Source organism: Beauveria bassiana (assembly GCF_000280675.1).
Source record: "Beauveria bassiana ARSEF 2860 unplaced genomic scaffold BBA_S00032, whole genome shotgun sequence".
Lineage (NCBI taxonomy): Eukaryota > Fungi > Ascomycota > Sordariomycetes > Hypocreales > Cordycipitaceae > Beauveria > Beauveria bassiana.
The window spans coordinates 221,659-247,119 of NW_007930867.1; the positions used below are offsets into that span (position 1 = coordinate 221,659).

At 51.6% G+C, this 25,461-nt stretch overlaps 11 protein-coding genes across 11 annotated transcripts; 5 read left to right on the forward strand and 6 right to left on the reverse strand.

The window, feature by feature from the left end:
* Positions 1-483: 483 nt before the first annotated feature.
* Positions 484-1,428, forward strand: BBA_08237 (PPPDE peptidase family; the record flags this gene model as incomplete). The annotated part of the gene is made up of 3 exons (XM_008603334.1): positions 484-781; positions 832-857; positions 901-1,428. The coding sequence occupies 3 exons, from the start codon at positions 484-486 to the stop codon at positions 1,426-1,428; spliced, it is 852 nt and encodes a 283-aa protein (XP_008601556.1).
* A 233-nt stretch (positions 1,429-1,661) lies between these two features.
* On the reverse strand, positions 1,662-2,336 carry BBA_08238 (37S ribosomal protein S11; the record flags this gene model as incomplete). The annotated part of the gene is made up of 1 exon (XM_008603335.1): positions 1,662-2,336. The coding sequence occupies one exon, from the start codon at positions 2,334-2,336 to the stop codon at positions 1,662-1,664; it is 675 nt and encodes a 224-aa protein (XP_008601557.1).
* A 166-nt stretch (positions 2,337-2,502) lies between these two features.
* BBA_08239 (mitochondrial inner membrane translocase subunit TIM44) lies at positions 2,503-4,053 on the forward strand (the record flags this gene model as incomplete). The annotated part of the gene is made up of 1 exon (XM_008603336.1): positions 2,503-4,053. One exon carries the CDS (start codon positions 2,503-2,505, stop codon positions 4,051-4,053), a length of 1,551 nt encoding a protein of 516 aa, XP_008601558.1.
* A 341-nt stretch (positions 4,054-4,394) lies between these two features.
* BBA_08240 (uncharacterized protein) lies at positions 4,395-4,980 on the reverse strand (the record flags this gene model as incomplete). The annotated part of the gene is made up of 3 exons (XM_008603337.1): positions 4,395-4,723; positions 4,772-4,818; positions 4,862-4,980. The coding sequence occupies 3 exons, from the start codon at positions 4,978-4,980 to the stop codon at positions 4,395-4,397; spliced, it is 495 nt and encodes a 164-aa protein (XP_008601559.1).
* Positions 4,981-5,762: 782 nt separating this feature from the next.
* Positions 5,763-7,419, forward strand: BBA_08241 (general alpha-glucoside permease; the record flags this gene model as incomplete). The annotated part of the gene is made up of 2 exons (XM_008603338.1): positions 5,763-6,440; positions 6,487-7,419. The coding sequence occupies 2 exons, from the start codon at positions 5,763-5,765 to the stop codon at positions 7,417-7,419; spliced, it is 1,611 nt and encodes a 536-aa protein (XP_008601560.1).
* A 191-nt stretch (positions 7,420-7,610) lies between these two features.
* On the reverse strand, positions 7,611-8,754 carry BBA_08242 (glycoside hydrolase family 43 protein; the record flags this gene model as incomplete). The annotated part of the gene is made up of 4 exons (XM_008603339.1): positions 7,611-7,773; positions 7,834-8,288; positions 8,376-8,511; positions 8,564-8,754. 4 exons carry the CDS (start codon positions 8,752-8,754, stop codon positions 7,611-7,613), a joined length of 945 nt encoding a protein of 314 aa, XP_008601561.1.
* Positions 8,755-9,959: 1,205 nt separating this feature from the next.
* On the forward strand, positions 9,960-11,351 carry BBA_08243 (calcineurin-like phosphoesterase; the record flags this gene model as incomplete). Its single annotated transcript, XM_008603340.1, has 2 exons — positions 9,960-10,113; positions 10,171-11,351. The coding sequence occupies 2 exons, from the start codon at positions 9,960-9,962 to the stop codon at positions 11,349-11,351; spliced, it is 1,335 nt and encodes a 444-aa protein (XP_008601562.1).
* A 78-nt stretch (positions 11,352-11,429) lies between these two features.
* On the reverse strand, positions 11,430-13,579 carry BBA_08244 (subtilase-like protein; the record flags this gene model as incomplete). Its single annotated transcript, XM_008603341.1, has 5 exons — positions 11,430-12,097; positions 12,498-12,865; positions 12,977-13,028; positions 13,074-13,337; positions 13,507-13,579. 5 exons carry the CDS (start codon positions 13,577-13,579, stop codon positions 11,430-11,432), a joined length of 1,425 nt encoding a protein of 474 aa, XP_008601563.1.
* Positions 13,580-15,967: 2,388 nt separating this feature from the next.
* On the reverse strand, positions 15,968-16,585 carry BBA_08245 (uncharacterized protein; the record flags this gene model as incomplete). Its single annotated transcript, XM_008603342.1, has 3 exons — positions 15,968-16,079; positions 16,130-16,386; positions 16,442-16,585. The coding sequence occupies 3 exons, from the start codon at positions 16,583-16,585 to the stop codon at positions 15,968-15,970; spliced, it is 513 nt and encodes a 170-aa protein (XP_008601564.1).
* Positions 16,586-18,997: 2,412 nt separating this feature from the next.
* On the forward strand, positions 18,998-23,254 carry BBA_08246 (peptide synthetase; the record flags this gene model as incomplete). The annotated part of the gene is made up of 3 exons (XM_008603343.1): positions 18,998-19,417; positions 19,481-23,095; positions 23,138-23,254. 3 exons carry the CDS (start codon positions 18,998-19,000, stop codon positions 23,252-23,254), a joined length of 4,152 nt encoding a protein of 1,383 aa, XP_008601565.1.
* A 135-nt stretch (positions 23,255-23,389) lies between these two features.
* On the reverse strand, positions 23,390-24,859 carry BBA_08247 (carboxypeptidase-like protein; the record flags this gene model as incomplete). Its single annotated transcript, XM_008603344.1, has 5 exons — positions 23,390-23,700; positions 23,753-24,026; positions 24,094-24,198; positions 24,258-24,493; positions 24,550-24,859. The coding sequence occupies 5 exons, from the start codon at positions 24,857-24,859 to the stop codon at positions 23,390-23,392; spliced, it is 1,236 nt and encodes a 411-aa protein (XP_008601566.1).
* Positions 24,860-25,461: the final 602 nt, after the last annotated feature.

Here is a 25,461-nt window from a genome sequence, read left to right on the forward strand (position 1 = left end):
CCGCTGGTCCATCAGCTTACTGGCGGATTGGGCTACGTGCCTGAAGCTTTGGGCCCAGCAGCTATCACAGTTATCTCCTGGGCAAGGTAGCCTTGCAGGAATCATGAAAGCCACGTCTAGCTAATGATACGTGGCGCAATTTTCTTCTCGATTGGGCGAATTTCACTTGTGTCTGGCTGATAATATCGGCTGCCATTTGCGCTGGCGCGGTTTGAGCTGAGTAAGATGGGCCGCCAGACCGATTGTCAGAAATCAACGTCTTAGATTTTTGACTCATTGGGAATATGAAAAGAAGATCTACAACGTAATAAGGCGGTGGATGCCATTCGTCGTTTCACGCCACGAACGCCTGGTATCAGCGTAGGCTCATGTGTCGGATGCTGTCGGCATTGTATTCTCCAATGGGCGTTGATGCGTGACATGATTGACTGCTGATTATTTGAAAATAAAATAGACAAATGTGCATCATGCTTGACTTTCGAAATGCAATCACCACCTTATCGTTCACCGTTGTGCTGTAACTTACAGCCACTGTGGCGCCAGTCATGCGGTACCTGTGGCGTCACTCGCTGCGTCACTGCCAACGACAGTCCGACACACAAGTTCATCTTGCCCATCTCCATCCCTCAAATTGCACCAAGCATCGATTCGAGCCTCGCGGTGCATTTGCCACCCTCTTCGACTGAAATTCCATCCACAGAAAAAGCATTCAATCGTTGCCATCGCCGCATTCGCGCCCTGCTACGCTCGGACGAGCGACAATGTCTCGCACGCCTAGGCAGTCGGTCGGCCGCCACAGGTCGACGCTGTCTCTACAAAAAACCGAAATAGTCATTAATGTTTACGATCTGCTACCTGTAAGTTGGCATAGTTTTGTTCTAACGCGCGCTGACAGCATAGGCTGGTCGGGTCTCGTCGATGCTTTGGACGTTTGGCACGTCGTTTCTACATTCGGGCGTCGTAATCAACGGGCGCGAATATGCATATGGAGGACACAATAAACGTGGCGTTTCCGGAGTCTTTTGGTCCAAACCCAGGACACCGCCTCCGGGTGGCTCGTTTCGCTGCGAACTGCTGCACGGCTTTACGCTCGCCACCGAAGACGAGATCAACGCGACCCTTCATGCGGCCTGCGCACAATTCCTCGGCCTCGACCACAATTTACTGCGCAAGAACTGCAATCATTTCACCGCATATATTTGTAAAGCTCTTACCGGAGACCCTGGACCGGCCTGGCTCAACAGAGCGGCCAGCATCGGCAAGGCGTTACCTTGTCTCGTGCCGAGGGACTGGCTCGAAGCATCGGATCACACGGCTGTCGACGGCGAACTTCTCGACTCCGACGACGAGGCAGAGGAAGCGACTGAGCGATCAACAATGCTACAGAAAGACGGAAGGAGATCGAGCACGCCCGGTTCCCGTTCGTAGCGTGGCGGAATCGCGAGGTCTGGTGCATTGGAGAGAATACCCACCATGAGCCTAGTAGTTACCTGCAGTTTAAGCGCATGGTAGTAATGGGCATGGATTTATGATCTAGCCATATGAAATAACGTAAGGTACAAATGTATAGTACAGTATATGTGCAACATCGCTTGTTGTTGCTATCAATTTTCCTGCTGTCCTCGTTCTCAAAGTGTCTCTATCACCTCCTCAACCGCCCCTTATAGTCGCCTCTTTGGAGGGCTGCGAGTGCCGGCGTACTTGACGCGCGTGGCGTCCGTTACACGCACAATCTTATCGCGTATGAAAGCTCCTTCGGGGCTCATCAAAGCCTTAATTGTGGCATCTCGTCCTTGGCCAAATCCACGCAGAGACAGCTCTACTCGATTGACCTTGGTGGCATATCCCATGTAAACCAGTCGCTCCAAGGTATACTTGGCTAGCGAGTAAGCCGCGTCGAAGGTGCCGCGGCGGCTCTTTTTAAAACCCACGTTGCCGCACGCCAGCGAGAGCACTGCGTTCTTATTGGGCAGCGTGAATGTGACGTGTGTGTTATGTTTGTGTGCATAGATATGCAGGTGATAGGGCTCATAGCTATCCTCCTTGATGGGTTGTGCGTTGCCCATCATCACGCCCCTTTCGGCCGGTCGTCTCGCAAACGAATCGAACACCATACTTTTGGACAGGTTGCTGAGGGCGTCTTGTGGCTGCGCAGCGGGAGCTCCGCCGTAGATGCTCTGCAGCATAGACTCGGTGCTGGATCGTCCTTCTAATCTTGCAGTCGTCTGGGAAAGCCATTGGGAATGAATTGGTAAGGTGCTGGCGCGGGATAGAGGCCGCGAAGCGGCAAGCCGCGTTAATGGCCGCATTTCGTTGACGCAGATATGTTGAAGCATTGCGATGCAAGTTTGCGGCAGCGATTGATTTTCATCTGGCACTACTGTAAGGGATACCGCGGTTTACCCGGGCCTTTCAACTTAGCTCTCCAGCAAATATGGCCCGCTATCGCTAGCGTCTTCCATGACTTTCTCCTTTAAAACATTTCATCCTCAGTATTCAAGGATGAATGCCGTCATTCGAAGCGCCGGCAAGGCTGAGAAACCCTTGTCTAGACGCCTGGTAAATCCCACATTCCGGCGGCTTGCCCAGAGTCGCGTCGCGCAGACGCTCCCTGCGCAGACGATTTGCGCAATCCAGACGCCTCTACGGTCGCAATTACTTCCGTGCGAAATCCGATCGTTCGGAGGCCGACTGATTCACACCAGCGCGAGGCTACAGGAAAAGTCGAGCGCGAGAACCAAGACAAAGACAAAGGAGCCCAAACCGGCCCCGGACGCCCGAGAGGAATCCGAAGCTAAGGAGGAAGCCAAGGAAGAAACAAAGGAGGATGTGAACGAGGAAGCGAGCGGCAAAACAGAGGGCAAAGATGGCAAGGAAAATGAACCCAATGCCCCTCCCCCACCTCATGGCGACAAGACTCCCTGGCAAGTATTCATGGAAACCATGAACACTGAATTCCAGGCTTCTAAGGAATGGAACGAGTCGACCAAGCAAATTGGCGCCGCCGCCCATCAGTTCAGCGAGAGCGAAGCCGTTCGCAGAACACGCGAAGCTTACGAGAAGTCTACTGGTGCTGTTTCGTCCACCGCTGCCAGTGCCATCAAGTCAACAGCAGGTGCGATTGGCAAAGGTGCCTCCTGGACTTGGGAAACACCTGTTATGAAGGGTGTCCGCAAGGCCGCCAACGTCACCGGTGATGCCATGGACAAGGCCACCAAACCCATCCGCGATACCGAAGCCTATAAAAACGTCAAGGATGTCATTGATGACGGCAGCTCCTCGCGCTACGGCGGATGGATAGAAAAAGAAGAGCGTCGGCGACGTAGAGAGCTTCGCGCCAAAAAACAGCCCCAGGAAGTCCTCCAAGAAGACCCCGAGGCTGGTACCAGCGTCACTTTGCACAAGGATGCCGCGTGGAAAGAGGCTTGGCGAGACTTCCGTGACCAAAACAAGTTCGTTCAAGGTATTTTCAGCATGAAGGGAAAATACGAAGAGTCCGAAAACCCTCTAGTTTCGACCGCCCGCAGCATCACCGATCGCATCGGTGGCTGGTTTGCCGAAAATGAGACGGCCATGGTTGTCAAAAAATTCCGCGAAATGGACCCCAGCTTCCAAAACGAGGCTTTTCTTCAAGAGCTGCGCGAATATATCCTGCCTGAGGTGCTTGACGCCTATGTCAAGGGCGACACCGAGACGCTGAAGCTGTGGCTGTCGGCGGCTCAGTACTCAGTATATGAGGCGTTGACCAAGCAGTATTTGCAGGCCGGCATGAAGTCGGACGGCCGCATTCTCGACATTCGCAACGTCGATATACTGCGCGCCCGCATGCTCGACCCTGGCGAGGTGCCCGTCTTCATCATTACCTGCCGAACCCAAGAGGTTCACGTGTACCGCAACGCCAAGACTAACGAGCTGGCAGCGGGCATGGAGGATAAGGTGCAACTGGTTACATATGCTATTGGCGTCACGCGTGTGCCCGAGGATGTCAATAATCCCGAGACCAGAGGATGGCGTCTCATTGAGATGCAAAAGAGCGGGCGTGATTGGTACTAAGGCGTGGGAGGAACGTAGGCGGATGGGGGGCGACAGGTGATTACGCAAAAAATGAGTGCAGAAAGGTTGGAAGTTGGCCTTGTTATAATACTGTACAATATAAGCGAGCTCTGCATTGGGCATGGGTCATGTAATACCAGAACACCGCTCTACGCGCATCATGGTTTGGGATAGAATCAACATATTACCACTGCATCCAGGGATTGTTCTCAATCAATTTACGTTGATATTATCTTGAACGTATTTGGAACAAGCTGGTAGCAATACTTTTGGAATAGATACTTCGTGTTGCGAATTGCTGTCTGTCAGCACAGCCGCCCATCACCTCCATCAGGCTGGCCTCAGGTCTGTCGCAGCACCTCCCTCACCTCCATGAGCACCTTGCCAAGTAAATTCTTCCCCCATTTCGCTCGGTTCGCCGGTGCATTCCTCGCGCTGTATCCTACTCCCCAGATGCGATCCGTCGGGCTCGCCTCGACCAGCTCCTTGGTTCCCGTCGCTAGCAGCATGTCCATGAGTGAACCCTCAATCGGAGCGCTGTCTTCCGTAGTGCCCTTGCAAAGACCCTTCTCTGTCACAGCATTTGTGAATTTTAGGAGGTTTCCCTTGCGCACAATCACCTCTCTGTTGGCCGTCCACTTCTTGTCGCTGAAGCCCTTAACCTTGCGGCCTAGTGCCTTGACCTTTCAGGGGCTATCCGCCGCGAGAATCTCCTCACCGGCTTCGTTGTCGTCAAACAGAATTGCTTTTTGGTACATCATGTAACTATCTGGTTAAATGAAGTTGCTGAATTATAAGTCGAACGTACTGTTCTGCTGTCTGATAAATTCTCTCAGGGTTCTCGTCGTCGCGAAATGGGCAGTCATACCACTGCGACAGCCAGCCCAGCTCAGGGTCTGACTCTCGCCAGAAGTACACTGCTTCCATTTTTAATTTTCTTATGGTATCCGTGAAGCTGTGCGTATGGCCGAGAAGTTCTTTATATTCGAAGCATTTGCGACAAGGTTTCTTTCGAGCGTGAAGGCCTGGTGGGGTAATGATTCACACCGTGATTGATGGGTGGCGCTCAATGCTGTAGTGACTCGCCATGTAGTCACAGCGAGAAACAGTGATATGCTGCTCTTCAATGCTGATGATGTTTGTCTTGAAAAGTTGCACCGGCGATTTTGGCAACGGCTTGTGACAAGCTTCGTGTCGCGACCACTCCTGGGACGTTTTCGACGCAACAGACATCAGGTTTATGCACCAACGCCTTTAAGTGGAACATGGGCAATTGCATCCCAGCTGGGTTTGCCAAGGACTTTCAGTAGCACGATCCTTGCCATCATTAACGAGTGCAGGCGCAGGGCCGTCTTCCGACGAGAAATCATTAGGGTGACCGTATGCTGATCATGGAGCCCACCACAAGTAGCTTCTTCCCATCTGACACCGAGCGCCTTGGACGTTGGCCGTATTGTAGCATTCTTTCGCTAATTTGGGTTGGCGTTTTCCGGCCACCCATAGTTAGAATGACCGGCAAAGTTCGGAATGTTGGGCGTAAACTTCACTACAACGTAGCATCAGCCAGCGGGGTTTTCTTTTGTGCTCCTATGCCCGGTAAAGGACGGACCTAGGGAGTTAGTTGGCGTACAACATGTCGATCATGGTCTTTATAAATCGGCGACGGACGCCGCAAGGCGTTCAACCCAACGCTGCAATCATCAGGCGCCATGGAAAAACCATCAGATGGAAACATCGAGGTCGTGCGCAAGGGAACCAATGCTGGCGTCGCGCCTGAAATCGATGCGACACGCGACCTCACCGTCGCTGAGCACCAGCTCGGTTTCTGGGCTGCGGTGCGCATGTACCCCAAGGCTACCTTTTGGGCTATGTTCTTCTGCATCGCCGTCGTCATGGCTGGTTTTGATGGCCAGATCATCACCTCATTTTATGCCCTACCCGCCTTTCAGCTTAAATACGGAGACCGCATCGTCAAGTCTGACGGTACGGTCAAGTACGAAGTCGCCGCCGCATGGCAGACGGGCCTCGGTATGGGGAATCCGATCGGACAAGTACTCGGAGCCTTGGCGTGCGGTAATCCACTTCAGTATTTTGGTCGCCGGCTGACACTGGCCATGTGCTGCGTATGGTCCATTGGCTTTGTCTTCATGCAATTCTTTGCCACGTCCACGGCTATGCTGTGCGCGGGCGAAGTTGTCGGCGGTCTTACATACGGCTTTTACGTCGTGATTGCTCCTACGTATGCCTCAGAAGTATGTCCTGTCGTACTCCGCGGCTTTCTGACTGCTTCCGTCAATCTGGCCTTTGTCATTGGTCAATTCATCGGCCAAGGCTGCGCGGCTGGTGTTGAGAGTCGTCTGGACCAGTGGGCATACAGAGCACCTTTCGTAAGAGATTCTTCTGGTTTGTAAGATTTTCGCTAACTCCGAATAGGCTGTTCAATGGGTCTGGCCCGTGGTGCTGCTCGCCGGTCTTGGATTTGCTCCCGAGAGTCCGTATTGGCTGGTCCGCTGCGGCCGCAGAGACGACGCACGCAAGTCGCTACTCAGGCTCACTTCCGCCAAGCACAATCCAGATATTGAAAAGATATTGCTAGGGATCGAACAGACTGATCGATTAGAGCGTGAATGCGAGGAGTCGACCTCGTATAGGGACTGCTTCAAGGGCTCCAACCTCATTCGAACCGAGATTTCTGTCATGGTATACCTGATCCAGGTCATTGGTGGCAACCCTCTCATCGGCTACGCCAATTACTTTTTTAAGCAAGCTGGGCTTCCAAGTGACAAAGCCTTTGACATGGGTGTTGGCAATACTGCTCTAGGCTTTGTCGGCACTATTCTCTCGTGGCCGCTGATGAACTATTTCCTACTTGGCAGAAGGACAATCTACACCGCCGGCCTTGGAATCATGACTGTTCTGCTATTCATCATTGGGGCTTTGGCAATTCCTCGGCATAATACTGGCGCTATCTGGGCACTTGCCACGCTCATGGATATCTGGACATTCATCTACCAGAGCTCGGTTGGCCCGATCTGCTTCGTGATCATCTCTGAGATATCCGCAACCCGACTTCGCGAGAAAACCATTGCCATTTCGACCGCCGTCCAATCTGCGGCTAATGTTGTCACCATGGTAGTCATGCCCATTCTCCTCAACAGCGAAAAGGCCAATTGGGGCGGCAAAACTGGCTTTCTCTTTGGCGGGATTAGCTTCAGCTGCTTTGTCTGGTGCCTTTTCCGCTTACCCGAGTCACAGGGCCGGACATATGAAGAATTGGACATATTGTTCCAGAGACGTGTACCCGCACGCAAGTTCGCGAGCTATGACTTGGTTGCTGAAGCGGATGAAAAACGCACGACCGCATAGTATTGTAATTGAGCGAGACTATAGATCCGAAATTGGGTGTGATCGTCACAAACTCGAAAATGCTGTTACGCTCTGCTCGAGACGTCAAATACAGCCAACACAGCCACAACACAGCTGTAGAGACGAGAGTTTGATACAATGTATCGAGATATGTCTTTGTGTGAATACTACTCCAGAAGTTTATACCCATACTAATAAGGTTGAATATTGCGCCCATCAAAGTGCAAAGTTGCGCTACAGAGAACACGAGCAGCCTGGCCATCGTTGGGATTCTCACGGCCATGAAAAACCATATTGACACCATTCGGGTCAATGTCGCAGTGACCTGGCCCATAGATTCCGATATGATCGGCACTACGGAACAGAATTCTACGGTCCTCATACTTTCCATCAACTGTGCTAGACCAAGCATACTAGATGTCGTAATCGTCGCTAGAGAAGCAGTGTGCGCTGTAAAACACAACAAAGTCACCACCGGGGACCTTGTACAGGCTGGCTGCTTCGACGACCCCGTCATTGCTGCGGCCCTCGTTTTCCAGTATGGTCTTTGGAGCGTCGAGCAGTGTTAGCCCATCACGAGTCATTCTCTGAATTTTGATGGGTGTAGGAATGTAATCGCCACTAGGAATTCCGGGCTGGCAGGTTGTTGCGCCACCCTTGCTGTTGCCGTCCACTTTCCACACCAGCCACCGATCGTTCCCATCATCATACCCGGATGGGTCAATAACACCCCCGTTGGTATCGTCGCAGACCAAAGGTTGATTTTGAGGTGTATAGGGACCCATGACGGTATTAGAGGTGGCGGCGCCAATGCAGTGGCTTCCGCTATACCTACGAGCAGCATAGTACATGACATAAACTCCAGCATCCTATAACTTGATAGTTAGCACCGCAGGAGATAGCTGCAGAAGAGAAGTCGGTCAACTTGCGTTCTGGCTCAGATCCGGCGCCCACACAGACTGGTCATTAGGATCAACCCAGGGGCCTTTGTCAGGCAGCGCATCATTTGGTGTCAAATTCCAGTCAAAAGAATCTTCTGAAGTCGCAATAGGCACACCTTTCCCATCCGACGAGGTGCTCATTGCCTTCCAGCTGTACACGGTGTCAGTTGACCAGTTGCTGTGCCGGTGACAGAACTGCTTACGAGCCGTCGCCCCAAATCAGAGTTGGGTCAGGAAAATTTACACCACCAATTTGCGGTCCAGAGAGAGCCCTGCCTTGCATGTCTATTGTCATGCGGGTGATATTGCGCATCGACAGCGCTGGTCTGACCGTAGATGGCCAGGGAGCCGCGACAGCGCCGATAGTAAAGAGAAAATAGACAAGACTTGTCATATTCAGGTTTAAAATATATCAAACTGGATCGTCAAATAACTCGGTATCTACATCATATTGATCCATGGTTTTCCATTATATATCGATATCTTGGGTAATCGCAGCATTTCTAGTCCTCGAGAACCGGTTCTGCTCAATAGCTTCGCGCCAAGCCAACGCCATGGTCAGCACCAGTAAATGTAGGCCGGCCTTGGGGAGGCACTACATCGGATTTTGGGAGCAAGACGCAGGGAAAATGCAACACAAGGCTTGCGATGGCTCCTCCGGTCATCAAGGCCACAACGCCAAGATTTGGGAGCGCATGAGCACATGATGATTCTTACGACCAAGAAGGCAGACACGAGGGCTAAGCACCACGCCAACTTATTACCTACTTAATGTATAGCACCGAGTCTGTCCAATTGCGCAATGCACAAACTGATAGAGTATACAGTCGCGTGTCACGATAAATGTCGGCGACTCTGTAGAGGAAATTATCCTCGAACTTGTTTTATCCTATCGTATCAGGTCAGCCCTTGTGAATCCCATGCACGACGAAAGCTAACTTACTGTGTCGCTTGAGGATTCGGCGCAAGCGGGCCAATAACTATATGGTCTAGAGGGGAGCTCTCAAATTCGCGACATCCAAATCGCTGGTGTATTGCCATCAAAACCTAGCGAGTCACACTATTTACCTGATGACTGATGTAGAGTCTAATTAGACGATAGGCTGTGTGCCAATATTGGCATCTATGCCAGTTGGCACATGCCGCTCAACACAAATGGAACTCATGACCTGGTCGCATAGCTGCAATACAACCCTCTAGTGAATTTTCGTCCAGGATCACTCCTGTCATGAGACTGCACAACAGAAAAGACGAAGAAGAAGATTCTTTTTTAGTATGTGCGTGCTGACTCTCGGTGAAAGCCTTGGTTGCGGTAAATTCGTGTCGCTATGACCAAGATCCGCAAAATCTTTCTCCTTGCGCTTGGATATTTGCCGAAATGGCATGAATATAGGTGGTTGTATTGATTTCGACAATGGCCCGCCTTCCCGAAGAGCGACTGTCCATTCCATAGGACAGATGACTTGCTACATTAGGCGTCGCCTGATGGCGATCAGGGGTACCTGTGCGGGAACGCGTCGCAACTTATAAAAGAATTTCTCGTCTAGAAGTGTAGATAATCTTTTCAAGAGCTTCAAGAGCTTCAGGCGTGTGTTAGAGATGGAACTGATGCATTTCGCGCTTCTGTCCATACTTCTGGCCCTAGCGGCTGGTGCGCCCGTGGAGGCACCGTCGATGGCAGAACGTCGTCTTACTTTCGACAGGCGCGGCAACTTTCAAATCAGTGTATTCGAGGACCTTCATTTTGGCGAGAGTATGCTTACTGGACTGTAGCATTCTGTGGCAGCTGGCTGATTGTATTGCACCGCAGATGCATGGGACTCGTGGGGTCCGCAGCAGGACATCAACTCGGTCAAGGTCCTAAACAATGTCCTCGACAAGGAAACGCCCCAGCTTGTGGTCCTGAACGGAGACCTCATCACTGGCGAAAATGCCTTTGTCCACAACGGCTCCGTGTACATCGACCAGATTGTGAAGCCCATCGTGGACCGTGGCCTGCTGTGGGCGTCCACCTACGGAAATCACGATAGTGATTTTAACATCTCCGCGGCCTCCATCTGGGCGCGCGAGAACTCGTATCCCAACTGCCGCACCGGGCGCATGGTTCCAGGCCGTAATGCCGGCGTGAGCAATTACTATCTTCCGGTGTACTCGCGCAGGTGCTGCAAGCCCGAGTGTGCTCCAGAGCTGCTCCTGTGGTTCTTTGACTCTCGCGGCGGCTTTTACTTTCAGGAGACGCACACCAACGGCAGCCGCGTCGGACAACCAGGCTGGGTCGACCAGAGTGTCGTCGACTGGTTCCAAAAAACGAATACCGAACTGACGGCACAATTCGGTCATGTCATCCCGTCGCTAGGCTTTGTGCATATTCCTCCCTATGTGTTCCAGGCCATCCAAAAGGAGCATGGCAGAAGCAGCATAGATCCGTATACCAACCCCGGCATCAACGACGACTATCTTCTCGCGCCGCAGGCACAGGGATGGTGCCCCGACGGCACCAATGATGGCTCTTGCGCATATGGTGGCCAGGACGTCCCCTTTATGCGCGCCATTGCATCGACGCCCGGCATGATTGGCCTCTTCTCAGGCCATGACCACGGCGACACTTGGTGCTACAAGTGGGATCGCCTGGTGCCCGACACGACAGTGACTGGAAACGGCGTCAATCTGTGCTTCGGCCAGCACTCGGGCTACGGCGGATACGGCAACTGGGTTCGGGGTGCACGACAGATCCGCATTAACCGCGCCCAGCTCAAGAAGAACAACTCCATCGCGGAGACCTGGATTCGTCTGGAGACTGGATCGATTGTCGGCTCCGTCATGCTTAACTCTACATTCAACCAGGACAAGTATCCACCCACCCAAAACGACAAGACGTATTGTCCGACGTGCAACTACACCGTTGTAACGCCGCATCCGAGGGCGAGCCATGCCAACAAGCTGCTACAGGAGCCTTCCCACGGCGATTGGGAAGCCGACGGTGAATTATAGAGGTAGAATAGTATCTTGTCTATTGATGATTTGAACATTCAAATTCGAGATTTGAAGAGAGTATCCATTTATAGCGGCCTACTCTGTGTAGCGATATCGTCTTCGATTTTCGTCTACCCACCACCGCGCCAGGAAGGCGGCTTCCTCCGCCCATACAGCCGCGCCTTTTCCGTGTATCTCTTCAATTGTCCCGAGGAATGAAGTATAACCAAAGTCAACAATTTCTTCTGTTTCATTGGGAAAGTTCTCGAGGTTCGTGAAGCGCCACTCCATGTCTTCGACAAGGGGCACCACAAGGCGCCACGCTGGGTCACGAGCACTTCGCACACCTAGCGTCGCTTTACCGGGGTTCATGACGGTAAATTGCCAGTTAGGCTGACCAGTCTTTCTTGATTCAGTATGAGTGAGCCGAATCAAAGATTGGCCTTCATAAAGGCCCAAAAGATCGGTCGCTGCTTGTAAAGCCTCGTCCGGCAGCGACCTTGTCTCCAGCAAGAGATCCAAAATGGTTGGCAAGATCTGGAGGGACTGCACTGCGGCATTGCTGTGAAGTGTTGGTAGCTGTGGATGGGAAAGCACCAAGGGAACATGAAAATTTGCCACGTTAGGGTTCAGGTAGGCTGTCACGCCGTGATTCTCAGCGATGGACAAGCCGTGGTCGCGCACGGCGACGACCAATGTCTCATTGGCGACTCGTTGCTCGTCCAGGATGCCTAGAATCTTATTCATCCACCGATCAACGTAGCCTACAGCGTTCAAGTAATGCGACAAATCGTTCAAGTTTGAGTCTCCGGACAATGAAACATATCTCTCCTCTCTCGGTATTTCAAAGGGGTGGTGCGTCGTGCTTGTGATGTGTGTAAATAAGCAGGACTCGCTCATTGTCGCGTTTCGCATTGGCAAATGCGTCGCGAATGTAGTCTTCGATGGCGACCTCCGCCATGCCGTAGTAGTTTATATCTGGAAGGTCGACATAGCCGAATTTTGGAGCCCCTCCTTGAAGGTATTCCTTCGTAATAATATTTTCTTGTGCGTACCCCATCGCAGGTAGTTGCTCATGTGCCTCGTCGTAACTGTCAGTAATGGACTGCATCATGTACGTCTCTTATGGATATGTGATATGGTCGGTGTCGTTGATTGTAGTACTTTTATTGAAGGCGTTGCAGATCTGAGGAAAGCAAGGCTGATAGAGATGGTTTTTGAATTCGACGTTGAAATCTGCGACGAGAGGCGTGACGCCGCATAATGTGCCCGTAAAGCATTTTCGTGTATATGAAGCAGTCGTAAATGCGTTGTCGAAGCTTATACTTCCTCTGGGCGTTTTGTTCAAGTGGTGGAATCCGTCATGCGGTTCGCTGTTGGGGTCAGTGTGCCTAGTGTGCAGCCGTTCGAGGGCGTGCTCAGGAATCCTTTCGTCGCGAAAAGTTTCCGCCAGCTTTTTCCAAATATAGCCATCCTTCTTAAACGGAAATACGTCTTTTCGAGTGCTTTCCAGTTTGATCAGGGAAATATGCCTGATACTGATGTTTTTTTATACACCTCGAAGCTCTGGCAACAAGTCGTCTTTCAAGTTTGAAATGTGAAGAGGGTCATGGGCAGGGCTATAGTGCTCCTTGCCGTCGTACCAGTCCTCGAACCCCTGGAGTGTGGTGCCGTTTGGCAGCCATGGCAATGGACCTGTATTTGCCAAAGCCGTGGTAGTATTCCATTCAAAATGCATACCAGCGCCGAAAATGGGGTGCAAAACACCGAGTGCAGACGAGGCATGTACGTCAATGACGGGCAACGCTAGAACGGCCCAGGACATAAAGATGAAGGTTGGCTCTGGTGGTAGGATAATAAACAGCACAATCTCGTACACCATGAGACTACTGAAGAGAACCACGACAAATTTCCAACCTGGCGACTTGAACAGCCGATCGACAAAGTCTCCTTGGCCGAAGGTTAGTTGGTGGCTCAACTCGATACTGTCATTTGAAAGAACGTCTTGTTCCAATTTTTATATAGCCCTGTGTAAGAGAGTCCAAGGCGTGCTCTCAAAATTTGCGAGGCGAATTTGGTAACGGTCGTGACGATTCGCAGCACGATGCGCGTGGGAATGGAGCAACAGTCCTGCAGAAAGAAGCTCTGCAGGCTCCTGAGAGTAAAATTTTACGTGACGGCTCGCCGCTAACAAATGCAGCGTTACGCCAGTGTAATTGGGTGCCGGCAATTGAGTAGAACGACATGCTGGCCGTGGCCAGCACGAACAGACCCAAGCTAACACAAGCCGCGAACAGTTGATAGACTTTGTAGAGACGCCATTTGCTGGTATTAAGATCACAGACCCATCGCAAGGCGAGAAGAAAGATCAAGTCTTGGAAGAAAAAGGTTGGTCCCCAGAGGAAGAGGTCGATGGTCCGAAGCGCGGACAAGTGGGCTCGAATGTGGGTGGTCTTGGCTGCGAGCGTGCATACGACGGCAAGAGAATAGACGAATCGAGCATTGAAGAATCAAGATGCAAGAATACCGATAACTGAAATGAGTCGGAGGCATGGACCTCGAAGCTGGCCCAGCATCTTTAACAAGAGTCGGAGCTGAGATGGGACGAAAGATGGAACAAGGCCCGAAATCTAGGAGTACAGCCTATACAGGAGAGAACGTCCATTCATCGGGCCGGAGACTTTTCTTCAACGTATTGTCATTTGCAGAGACAATCTCCTTTTGGAATACATGCCAAGAGACGCAGCGGGCCGCCGTGGCCGACTACTTCCAGAATTGGGCCAGAAGGGGCGTACGCCCGTTGGCGGTGCTAGGCAATATCCAAATTTTTTTGTTAAAACGGTCGTACAGACTAGTTTTGGGTGCCACTTTCACTTTTATTAGTGCATTCCCTAGTATGTGGCTGATTATCCTTCGACTGTGTTGATTGAAAGGAATTGCAACATCGGCGAGGTCTTGTTCCCCTCAGGAACATGAAACCGTCGAGGAAACGAAGAGCTTAGACTCGCTTGTGGAAAACACGACCCTTTCAGGTCAACATTGCCTGACGAGTACACAAACCCGAATATGTACGTCATCGGACATGAAGGATTCCTTCTGGCTGGCACCCAACCATACATCAATGCCAAGCCCGCCAGCTGCTATTCCCGTCTCACTCCCCGTGTGTCACAATGTACCACTTATTCGCGCGGCAAGGCTGATTTTATGGTGGATACCACTGGTTCAGCCTGCTTATGTTTGTTGCACTTGTTACTTGGCGCTGCAGGCTTTCTGTGATTTGTGCGCCGCGCTCAGGGAAACGATTCATCACGAGACTGCGAATATGCCTTAGATGGTACTCCTACTTGGAGTTTTCTCAGCGGCAATTGCTTCATCTCTCTCGTAGGCTGATCATGTTTGGACATACACATGCTATGGGCTGTCTTGCATCCATTGTTGGAACTGTGAGATGCATTGAGATGTCGTCGTAGAGTGCACTACTTCACCAGAGCCATGTTAACGTGTGTAATTCTGGTCAGCAGTATTGCTGACTTCTACAGGCTCAAAAGAGTATAAACTTAAGCATCCAGATCGTGGCTACTCTAGAAAGGAAGCGGAATATGAGCCATTACCCTTCGACACACGTACTGCCATATTCGGAACGATACCAGGTTCCTGCCATCACCTCTGTTCGACAGTCATGATCTACGTCAATAAGGCTACTTGATAGCTTTTGAAACGAAAGTATCCGATCTGATTCGGAGTTCTTAACCTTAACGCGGATCTTTTGTTGTTCGCCTGCGTTGCCCATTCTGTGACAAGCCAATCGAATAGCTATGGGTTGTAGGTGTGACTGCAATGATCGAGGTAGTAGTTAATAGGCTACGCGTACAATGCGTACTCTGACCCCAGTGAATATCCCCAGCTTCCAATTGTTGGCGGAGCAGTCTGACTAGCGAGTATCATCTGGTAATAAGAAAGGATATACAGCTACACACAATTAGTGTGCGCCAGAATTACGTTGTATGCCTCACAGGCGTGACAGGATACTGTCGTCGAAAACAAAATGACGGCATATTGGCGGATTTACGCCGGTAACGATGCTCTGCGGCGCATAGTGGCGGAACAATCTGTAAAGTCTTTCGCCTCCTGGTTTATGTCAAGGCTAATCACGGAAACGCAGCGAATTGTCTCGTGCATTTGCACGAGGAACAAAAGAGCGTCATTCTTAGCGCCTGCAGACGCTGAAGAAGCGGCGCTTCAGTGGTGCGTCCACTGAAAAGTCCCCAATCCCGTGTCGCAGTGGCGCATCAATTGGGTGTGCTGAAGCAGCAGCAACAGCAGTTTCTTCCGCGTCATAATCGACGAGATATGCCTGAATACGAACTTTATTGGGATGAGCTCTCGACTCTTGCACGTGTGAATCAACGGGCAATGACTGTGGCTGCTGCAGTTTGACGGCATCGCCCGTCGGTGGGCCGACAGGTATTGCCCCCTAAGGGCCTCCAGGCCCCCATTCAAGCACGTCACAGGAAAGGGCATCGTTGGGAGTATTCAATTAATTAAATTCATATTATCATCACGAGAAATCGTCAATGCATGTGACCATTAGATGCTGGGGCGTTCTATGTTCCGTTTCTCTACCAGTGCGAAGCCTAGTGCTCGTGAGCCTTTTCGTCGCTCTCCTTGCTCTTGATCTTCATGTCCTCATCACTGCCCTGAGACAGTCTGGCAATAGTGATGATGGTGGGAACGATTTGAAACAGGCTGAATAAGTTAGTACAAATATCAGATGATACCCAAAGAATTAATCTTACATGGACGCCATGATGAGAACTCCACAGGCAATGCGTCTATCGTAAACGGCGGCCTGGTTTCGGCTCTCGTAACCAGGCTCCTTGGAGTAGTCTCTGAACGCAAAGACGGCAGCAATGATGAACAGGGCGAGGAGGATGCACTGCACGGAAATGAGGATGCCGCCGCGCAGATTGGTCAAGTTGTAGGCGGACGGCTTGAGAAGGTAGAACAGGGCACGAAGCAGAAGAGCACCCTCGACAACGACGGCGATACCGGCCTAGAGGATTGTCAGCTCGTAGAAGGCGAGAGAAAACAGCAGCGAGTCAGCGTACCGTGACAAACATGACCGTGAAGCCCTTGGGATAGATGCTGGTGGCTCCCACAACAATGGCAACAATGACCATGGCTGAGACAATGGTCCGGCTGACGGCCTCGCCAACCAGCGTCACTCGCGCAATACCGCGACGGTTGCCCATGATGGATGAATTGAGCAAGATTTCGCTTGCTCTCGACACGACGGACGTTGGTGATGCGGGCAGAGGCGGTCGAGAACGGTCGCGCGACGGGGGATGAGGGTGGAGGAGAGAAAATATATGCAGTCTGGGGCAATCGACGATAGTCTTGATGCGGAGTGAGGAAAAACTCTAAACTTGCTGGTTGGTGACTGGGTGGCCTCGAGCAAAGACTCGCCCACGCCCATGCCTCGGCTAGTGTGCTGGAGCTGGGGGAGGGGACGCTTTGCCGAGAGAGGAGATCTACAAGCCTCAACTGGTTCCTTTCTCTCTGTCATGACTGGCTCGAAGGCTTGGCTAGTTGCATGGCTCCATGGCTACTGGTCAGCGAACGGACGTTTTATTTCATTTTCGCCGCCGTGCGGTCGCAAGCCACCACTGAATTCACTCGCTAGGCAAAATGGTCGCTTCGGTTCAAAACAAGAATCGTCTCTCAGCCAGTGATACATTTAATATGCTCGTGTTACTATTACTATACACAATCCCAGCTATTAGTGTTTGTTTTCGCATGAGAGAGGGGCTCGGTCTGTGCAAGTGCGTAGTATTGAGTTGTGAGGCTCCACCAGCAGTCATGGTGGCTTGCCCTCGCTCTGTCGTTTCCCCGCCGTCAGTCAACTATCGGAAGCCTAGGCCGCATTCGCAGTTGATGCCCGTGCAAATCTTTTGCTCAGCTCAGAAAACTTTCCACTCGAAAACAATGGATACGAACTGACTTTTCACTTTCTTGGCTGTCATGGTGTGGGGAGAGTGGGAAGCGCGGGGAAAACGGAGCTGGACTCTGGGGTAATAGAGGCTGCGACGAAAGAACCGCAGGGAAATGAACCTACAGAATCAGAGTCTGTGGGCGGTTCTCACGATTCTGTCTCGGTTTTCTTTCCATCTTACTTAATTGGCGCTCGGAATTACAGATATTGACAGCACAATTGTGCCATTTATGTCCTAACCTGCCAACATCGTCAAGTTATGCTTACCTAAGGAACCCTACAGCTGAATATAGAGCATGTGAAAGCCACTTCCGCCTGGGCATGGTTGTTGATCTGCGGTCGGAAGACATGAGTCCAGTGCTTCGCATCTAATAGAAAATCATTGACCGATTTGTTCTGTATCGATCCCGCATGGCGTACATGATTCAGCAGATTTATGAATATCTCAAGATCGTAGGGTTCTTGGACTACGAGCGGGAGAACAGGTCAAACAATGCTCCGTCTCCGCCACAGCCACTTTCCAGGAGAGACCCACCAAATCTGTTCATCGATATAGATGTAGCCAAATAATCTCCTCCATCTGGACTCCGGTACGGTCAACACCACTGGCTCACCGGATGTCATCGTCGCATATACTGATGCACAACATACGGGAAAGACAAGATATTTACTTGAGTACTTCAAAACACTAATCTCTCCTCGTCGGCAAACGCGACCGTGACAATCTCACTGGCCTTGCTGCAAACGCGACGCCAGTCTAACGGCCTCCCCTTCTTGGTAGCAACTCCTAAGCCAGCTCAAACCAAGACGGTTTTCTCGGATTGTGCCGGTCCTTTAAATTTTCTCGAAAGCGCGTCAAAGACCTGGTCTCGGCCTTCCCAACACGTATCACGTTTCTCGGTTTGCTAGCCAGGGGGTTCCCTGCCTTGCTTCGCCAGTTGGCTACCTACACAGCGCTTGGTGTGGAGCTTTGTTGCCAGTCACTAATACCATTGCTGATGTCAGACTGCTCGCCAAACCAGCTCTACTGATACTATGTGACGCACGATATATGGCCGCCAGAACCGCTGCTGAGTCGTCGTAAAGATGACCTAATATGGCTGCAAATACCGTCGCCGCTGACTTGCCTCTCTAGGCAACCAGTGCCGCCAAACGCTTTGAGCGGTATGCGGAATGTCATCAGAGGCTGAGGAGGCATTTCGTGAAAGAGGGATTCACACAGAGCCACGAATCCCGCGCGCCAGTGTTGAAAAACTGACAAACCGTTGCAAGTCTAATTGGAATTCAATTGGGGAGAAATGAACAAGTCAGCGCTCGGGAGCAGCCCTACGTCCAGCTGCCGGCATTTGTGGGTCTTGGTCCGTCCGGTACCTGAATCGATCTTCCATTACGCTTTACAGTGCACGGCAACCTAACCCCGGCGCAGGTCAGCATTCTCCCTATTCTGGAAGCTATGCCGCATGGATAGGACCAAAGTGGACGGGAGCGTTGCGGATATCTGACTGCCGACTGCCTCAGCGGCATTCGTGCTACGGCGGGATTACACCTGTCAGCGCCAACCCGTCCAAAGACCCTTTATTAGACAGCCAACTGTCCACAATTTGCTCAAGGCTCCAGACTCGAATGATTATTCTGCAAAATACCCAACTGCATAATCTTGATAGCCTCCAATATGGCCATCACACAAGTTCGGCCGGCCGAGGTCCCTCGCACCAATCTGCCATACTATGACCTGGCTACTCACAACGAAGTCGACGCCAAGCAGGTCCCTCGGCAATACCAATCCTCCACTCTCAAGGCGTCGCCCATTGTCAAATCTCCCACCTCCATTTTGAAAGCATTTGCAGCATTTGTTGCTGGCGTCACAGATCTCGAAGCCGTCGCATTCATCGCCAACTATGCTGATATCGACGACGCCAATCCTCAGCGCCTGCTCGCCACAGCCTCCATTCCTGGAAACTCAAAACCACGCGTCTTTACATCAGACCACATCGAAGTCGCTACGTTCCCTACCGAGAACTTAGATGAGAACAATCTGGATTTCGAAATTGAAATCGTCTTCGACGTCGCACCCGCGGCCAAAGCATCTCGTGTAAGTTGCGTGTATACCTCGCTCGGATGCCGATCGCGTCAACTGACCTTGACGATGGACCAGGCTTTCTGTTTAAGAGTCGAGCCTCTTGAAGACGGAAGTATTGCAGACTTGACACTCTCGATAGATTCCAAGCATGGTCACTCTGTGCTGGTTTACCACATGCTCGAGCTCGTCTCCAAGTACCTTGCCGATTCAGCGACACAGGCCCCTGAAACGAAAATGTCCAACCTGAACTACCCTCTCAAGCTGTGGAAGGCACCTATTCTCAAAACCGATTCGCACATTAAACAAAACTACCCGTCCTTAATGCATGGCGCTTTTGAGCGTCGTGTCCTCGAATGCCCCGATCGCATCGCCGTCGAAGCCGTTGCCGATGATTCATTTACAGTCCGAAAATGGACATATCTCCAGCTCAACGCTGATGCAGAGGGGCTGGCAGAAGAGCTTTTACTCATGGAACGCACAATCGACTGGACTCCAGCGTATAAAAACCAGCGCGCGATTCCTCTGTTCTTGCCAGCGGGCCCTGAGTTCTACATTACCGTCATTGCTATGCTCAAGGCAGGTTTTGCAGTCTGCTCGCTACCTATGGATGCGCCTCCGCAACGTCTCCTAGATATCGTAGAGGACACAAAGTCGTCCGTCGTCATTGGTGTCGGAAGCGTGCCGTTTCCGAGCGTCAGCCTGAACGACGACTCCGAAGCTGCGGAATCTCTCAAAAAGCTTACCTGGGTTGATATCACCGAATTTACCAACTGGCGCTCCAACTTCACTGTCGATCTCCAAACTCCTGTTTCTCATCATCTACCCACAGAGGAGGACTTGGCCTATATTCTATACACTAGTGGCTCAACTGGAAAGCCTAAGGGCGTTCTCATTTCACACTCCATGGCCACTTGTGGTGTACATGGTCACGCCGAAGTCTTTGAGCCTCTGCCCGCCGGACCTGAGCTGCGCTGGCTGCAGTTTGCCATGCCGACCTTTGACCTCTCTTTGATGGAGCTTTTTGTCACCCTCGGATACGGTGGTACTGTCTGCTCGGCCGAGCGCTCCCTCATGCTTTCTGACATTGAAAGAGCTGTCAACTTCTTCAACGCCACAGCGCTTTTTACTGTCGCCAGCATGGCCACCCTTCTCAGACCCAAGGCGCTTCCGACCCTGACAACCATCGTATCTGGTGGCGAAGCTCTTACGAAATATGCCATCGACAATTTTGCTTACGACGCTCCCCGCGAACCCAACAGCAAGCCCAAGAGAGTCATCAATATATACGGACCTACCGAGGCTACCATGTGTGCAACCTTTGAGAATGCAGCCCTTGGTACTCGTGGTTCTATTGCTGGCACCGTCTTCTCCTGCGCTTCTGTGGTTCTGGTCGATGCCAATTCCTCCGATGATCTTATTCAAGTCCCCATGGGCCTCACTGGTGAGATTGTTTTTGGTGGCCCTATGGTTGGATACGGCTACATGAATCGCCCCGAAGAGACCGCCAAGGCCTTTACTACTGGCCTGGACCTAGGTTCTGTCTACCGTACTGGTGACAAAGGCCGTATTGTCTTTGATCCTAAGGGCGAGCCCAAGCTCGAGATTCTTGGTCGCTTGAACATGGAACAGGTCAAGCTCAACACTCGTCGTGTTGAGCTCGGAGAAATCGAATCTACCATTGCCAAGGTCGAAGCTGTTCGTGAGGTTGCTACTGTTGTGCTTAAAGGCAGCTTCTTGGCCGCTTATGTCGCTGTGCGCGAAAACTTTGGCGACGTCACAGACGAATCTGTTATTTCGCAGTGCCGAGAGGTTGCAAGCGAGGGTCTTCCTGCGTGGATGCGTCCCGTCGAATATATTGTTGTTCCAAAGGTGCCACGCACGTCCAGTGGCAAGGTCGACCGCAAGACACTTCAAAATGCGGCCGTCGAGGACTTTGGCAACTCTATTACCCAGAAGCAGGCCATCAACGACAACTTGACATACCAGGGCACTGTCGATTTGAAGGATACGGACAGCGTTTCAGCCATGCTCGAGCACATCTTGATGGCTATTCTCGGGGAAGGTGCTACCGACATTGCCAACTCTCCACTCGCTCTCACGACTTATGGTCTTGACAGTCTGCGATCGATGAAGCTTCTTCAGGAGCTCAGACGCCAAGCGGTGGAAGGACTAGCGATAAAAGACGTTCTGGTTGGTCAGAATTTTGCCAGTGTTGTCAAATCGATCCTCGAATTGCACCTTGATCAACTCAAAGAGGCAGAAGAAGCTGCCGCCGCCAAGAACGATGAGCTTATCGAGATTGAGGATGAGGAGGAGATTTTGTTTCTCCCCCTTGCTGCTAAGTTGAAGCACTTTGATCATACCTGCAGAAGAAAGTGTGTCGAAGCACTCAATATCCCCAGTGAAGATATTGTTGAGGTCCTGCCCGCCACTGGTCTTCAGACCCGCGTGCTTTCAAGTATCGAAGAGTCGGCAGACATCCTCAAGGTTAGCAAGCCATGGGTAGAGCACTACCCTTATCTAGTTCCAGAACACATCGATGCGGATCGCCTCGAAGCTGCCGTCATCCAAGCTTTAAAAGGCCGCGATGCTTTCCGAACCGTCTGGGTCCAGGTTGAGCACCCTCTCGCTCCCTATGCCCAGTGTGTTTTATCTCCCAACTCGCCACATGCCAAGCTCCCCATTCTTCGCATGGAGTGCCCTGTATATGACGAGCGACCAGGCAGCCTGTGGCATAGGACTGTGGACAACGCTCAGAAGTCTGCCGAAGAGACCTTTGGTCTACACAGCCTCGGTTCTGTGACCTCATTTGTCCGCTCGGCGGATAAGAAGCACTGCGTCGTGGTGTTCTCCGTGTTTCACGCCATCTACGACGGCATGAGTCTCCAGGCTCTGCGTCGCGACATCGCTGAGGCTTACCACGGCCTGCCCATCTCCAGTACTGGAAAATCAGGCGTGCGTGTGCCTGTTGAAGAGCACCTTAAGTCTGACTGGCTGGGTACTAGCATGTTCTGGGCTCAGCGTATGGCTGGTGTCGCTTCTTTCAAGGCAGGTGACAGAGTTCTCAAGACTGAGGGAGCGGTCTTCACTACCGTCAACACTAATGTCGGCATTGCTAGTGAAAGCCTCGAGTGCACGTTTAGCACTGGTGAGCTTTTCGCCAAGGCCAAGTCCGAGGGACTATTCACACCCATGGCTGTCATTCAAGCTGCCTGGTCTATGACTCTGGCCCAAACGCTTGTCGGAGACGAAGCTGCTCCCAAATATGATGTGCAGTTTGGTAGCGTCTTCCACGGTCGCCACACGGCTGACTCTCTGGATGCATTTGCTCTGATGCTGGACGGACTTCCTACGCGCGTATCTTTCGAGAAGAACAAAAACCTGACTCATCGTGAAATTTGCTCGCGAATGTTCAAGCAGTACACTGATACTCTTGGCTTTACCGAAATGCCCTGCCCCAGCATCCAATTTGCCCGCACCACGCGCCGGTTTGACAGCTCCGTCATCTTGCAGACTTTCCCTGCTCCTGACATCGACGTGGATATGAACGGCTTGCCCGCTTTCAACCGTGCCAACGACAAGGTTACTCCCTGGAAGGAGACATCTTCCGACACGCCTATTCTCATCGAGATGTGGCCTGGCGTGAACAAGACCGAAGACAAGCTCAGCATCCGATGCTCGTACAGCCAGGTATGGCCCGGATATGAATTTATGACGCCTGAATGGATCCAGGGGCTACTCGTTACCTTCAACAAGGCCTTGACCCAGGTCCTCAACAACCCTGACGGCGTTTTTGACGTTGTTCAGAGTGCTACTAGCCCCCAAGACGCCATGGACTGCTCCCCATAAAATGATCCTATCTCTACATTTTTCAATGTATTTTATTCTCATGTTTATATGATTTTATTGCAAAAGGCGCATCTTGATAGATGATAAACTGCATTTATCACATATAGAGACTTTATCTGCAAGGTGCCCATGAACCTACTTCATGTTCGCGAGCAAGTAGACGACGCCAGCAAAGGCTTCTTCGCCGCTGGGACGAATCTGGTCCGGGGGCAGCACGAAGCCATAGCGGCCAGTGTCGCGCAGCTCTGCAGTAAAAGTGTAGTCGGCATTGACTACGTCGGCAACATAGTCGACGCTGCTACCAGTGGCCGGGTAAATGGTCGAGCAGATGGGACCGTATCTGAACTTAGTTCCGTGTATGCGGTAGATGGCGTCGACGGCACCCTTAGCGAGAGATTGCAGCTCGCCATCATTGGCTGGGTGAGCACTGCACGAGTATCCATACGCTGCAAAGTCACTTCAGTAGGGGTATCAGAAGATGGGAGAGTGTATACTCACGAGTCATGATGATCTGCGAGTAGGAGTGGTAATCGATGTACAGTTTCAAACCCTGTGCGTCCTTGACCTTTTGAAGGAAACCCGAGAGAGACTTAGTTTCGGGAGCATCGCCGGCGCTCCGCCCACGGAAGTCCTCAGCACAGGGGTTGTCGGAGGAGCCGCCGCGAACATCCCATTTGTACGGCCAATTACGGTTGATGTCGTGGCCCAGACAGCTACTACCCGAGGTCGTCTGGCGGTTTTTGCGCCACATGCGGTTGGTGGTCTGTGTGAACTTGAATCCTGCTCTTCGTTAGAAGTCTGTAAGTGCGTAGGCGAGAATAAGGGAACTTGCCGTCTACGTTGACAATAGGGAACAAATAGAAATCGTATTTATCCACGAATGAAGTAATGGCATTATCAGAACCGTATTTGCTGAGCAGCTCGTTGATGAAATACTCGACAACCTGAATGGTGTGTAAGTGACGATGCTTAGACGGATACTAGGTGAGTGATGCCATCTTACCATGGAGGCAATCCATTCGCGAGCGTGAACAGTGCCGTGGAACACGACGGCGGGCTTCTTGCCGCCACCAGAGTTGCCAAATAAATGAAGTCCCGTGATAGGGTTGCCTTGCAGGGTGTTCCCAGAGGTAATCACCTTGGCGTTCTTAGAGTACTGTGAGGCCAGGTCGTTGAGCCACTGGAGATGGTCGCTATAGGCATGGTATGAGTTGAACCAGGTGCTGTTGGGCGCGCCGGCTTGCAAAGCCATGTTAGCTGAAGATTGGCAGAATACCAACTCGATGAACACTTACGCGCATATACTTGATAAGTACCCTCGTTGCGGATAGACTCGCCAAGGTCCTGATGCATGGTAATGACCTCGTGGCCCTCGAGCGCTTGCTCAAACGGCGCCAAGGAGTGAGGAGGTACATGTATATCGGCAAAAGCGCCCTTTTTGGAGGGAGGCTGCCAGATAGACACGTCTAGCTTGTCCAGGATGGAGCGGAGGAAGGATCCGTCATCGGTGACGGGCACACGGAACACCTTGTGGCCGTCATAGGATACGGACTGTGGCACGGTGGCTGCTGCCGCAGCGAAAGGAAGGAAAGCCAAGAGCTTCATGCTCGCAAATGTTTACAGACAGTACACAAAGAGCAAACAGAATCTAGTATGAAGTAAAGCCAGTCCAGGCAAATCTGATTCTACAATTTCGAGAGCGCGACCAGCTTGATTTTATACTTGATGCATAAGTCACGCAGTACAGGGCACAATACACGGCCACAAGCTTCAACTTGAACAAGCGAAAAATATAGTAACCCACAGTTGAGCTTTCTTCTCCCCTTCAAGCTGTCGGCCGTACTTCTTATAACCTTCTTCTTTAGGAAATAGAGATGAACAGTAACGTCACAACAACACTAAAAATAGAGCACGCTAATCAGCAGCCAGTCAGATGGCAACACGATGCAGCGACTCGTGGCTTGGTCAATCGACAAGGTCATAAAGAAGGCTTGACTTGATTTAAAAAAAACATGGGGAACATATGTCGTCAGAGTCGGACCGTTGATTGGCCATGGCAAGCACAAACTCCTTGTTCAACACGCTGTTGAGAAAGTTTGCGTCGCATACTGGCTTGGCACGGCACCATCTAGCGGGCTCCGACTAGCGACCTGCGACTACCAGTTAGCTCGAGGGAACACAAAGCGAATTGGCAAAGCTCTATCGAA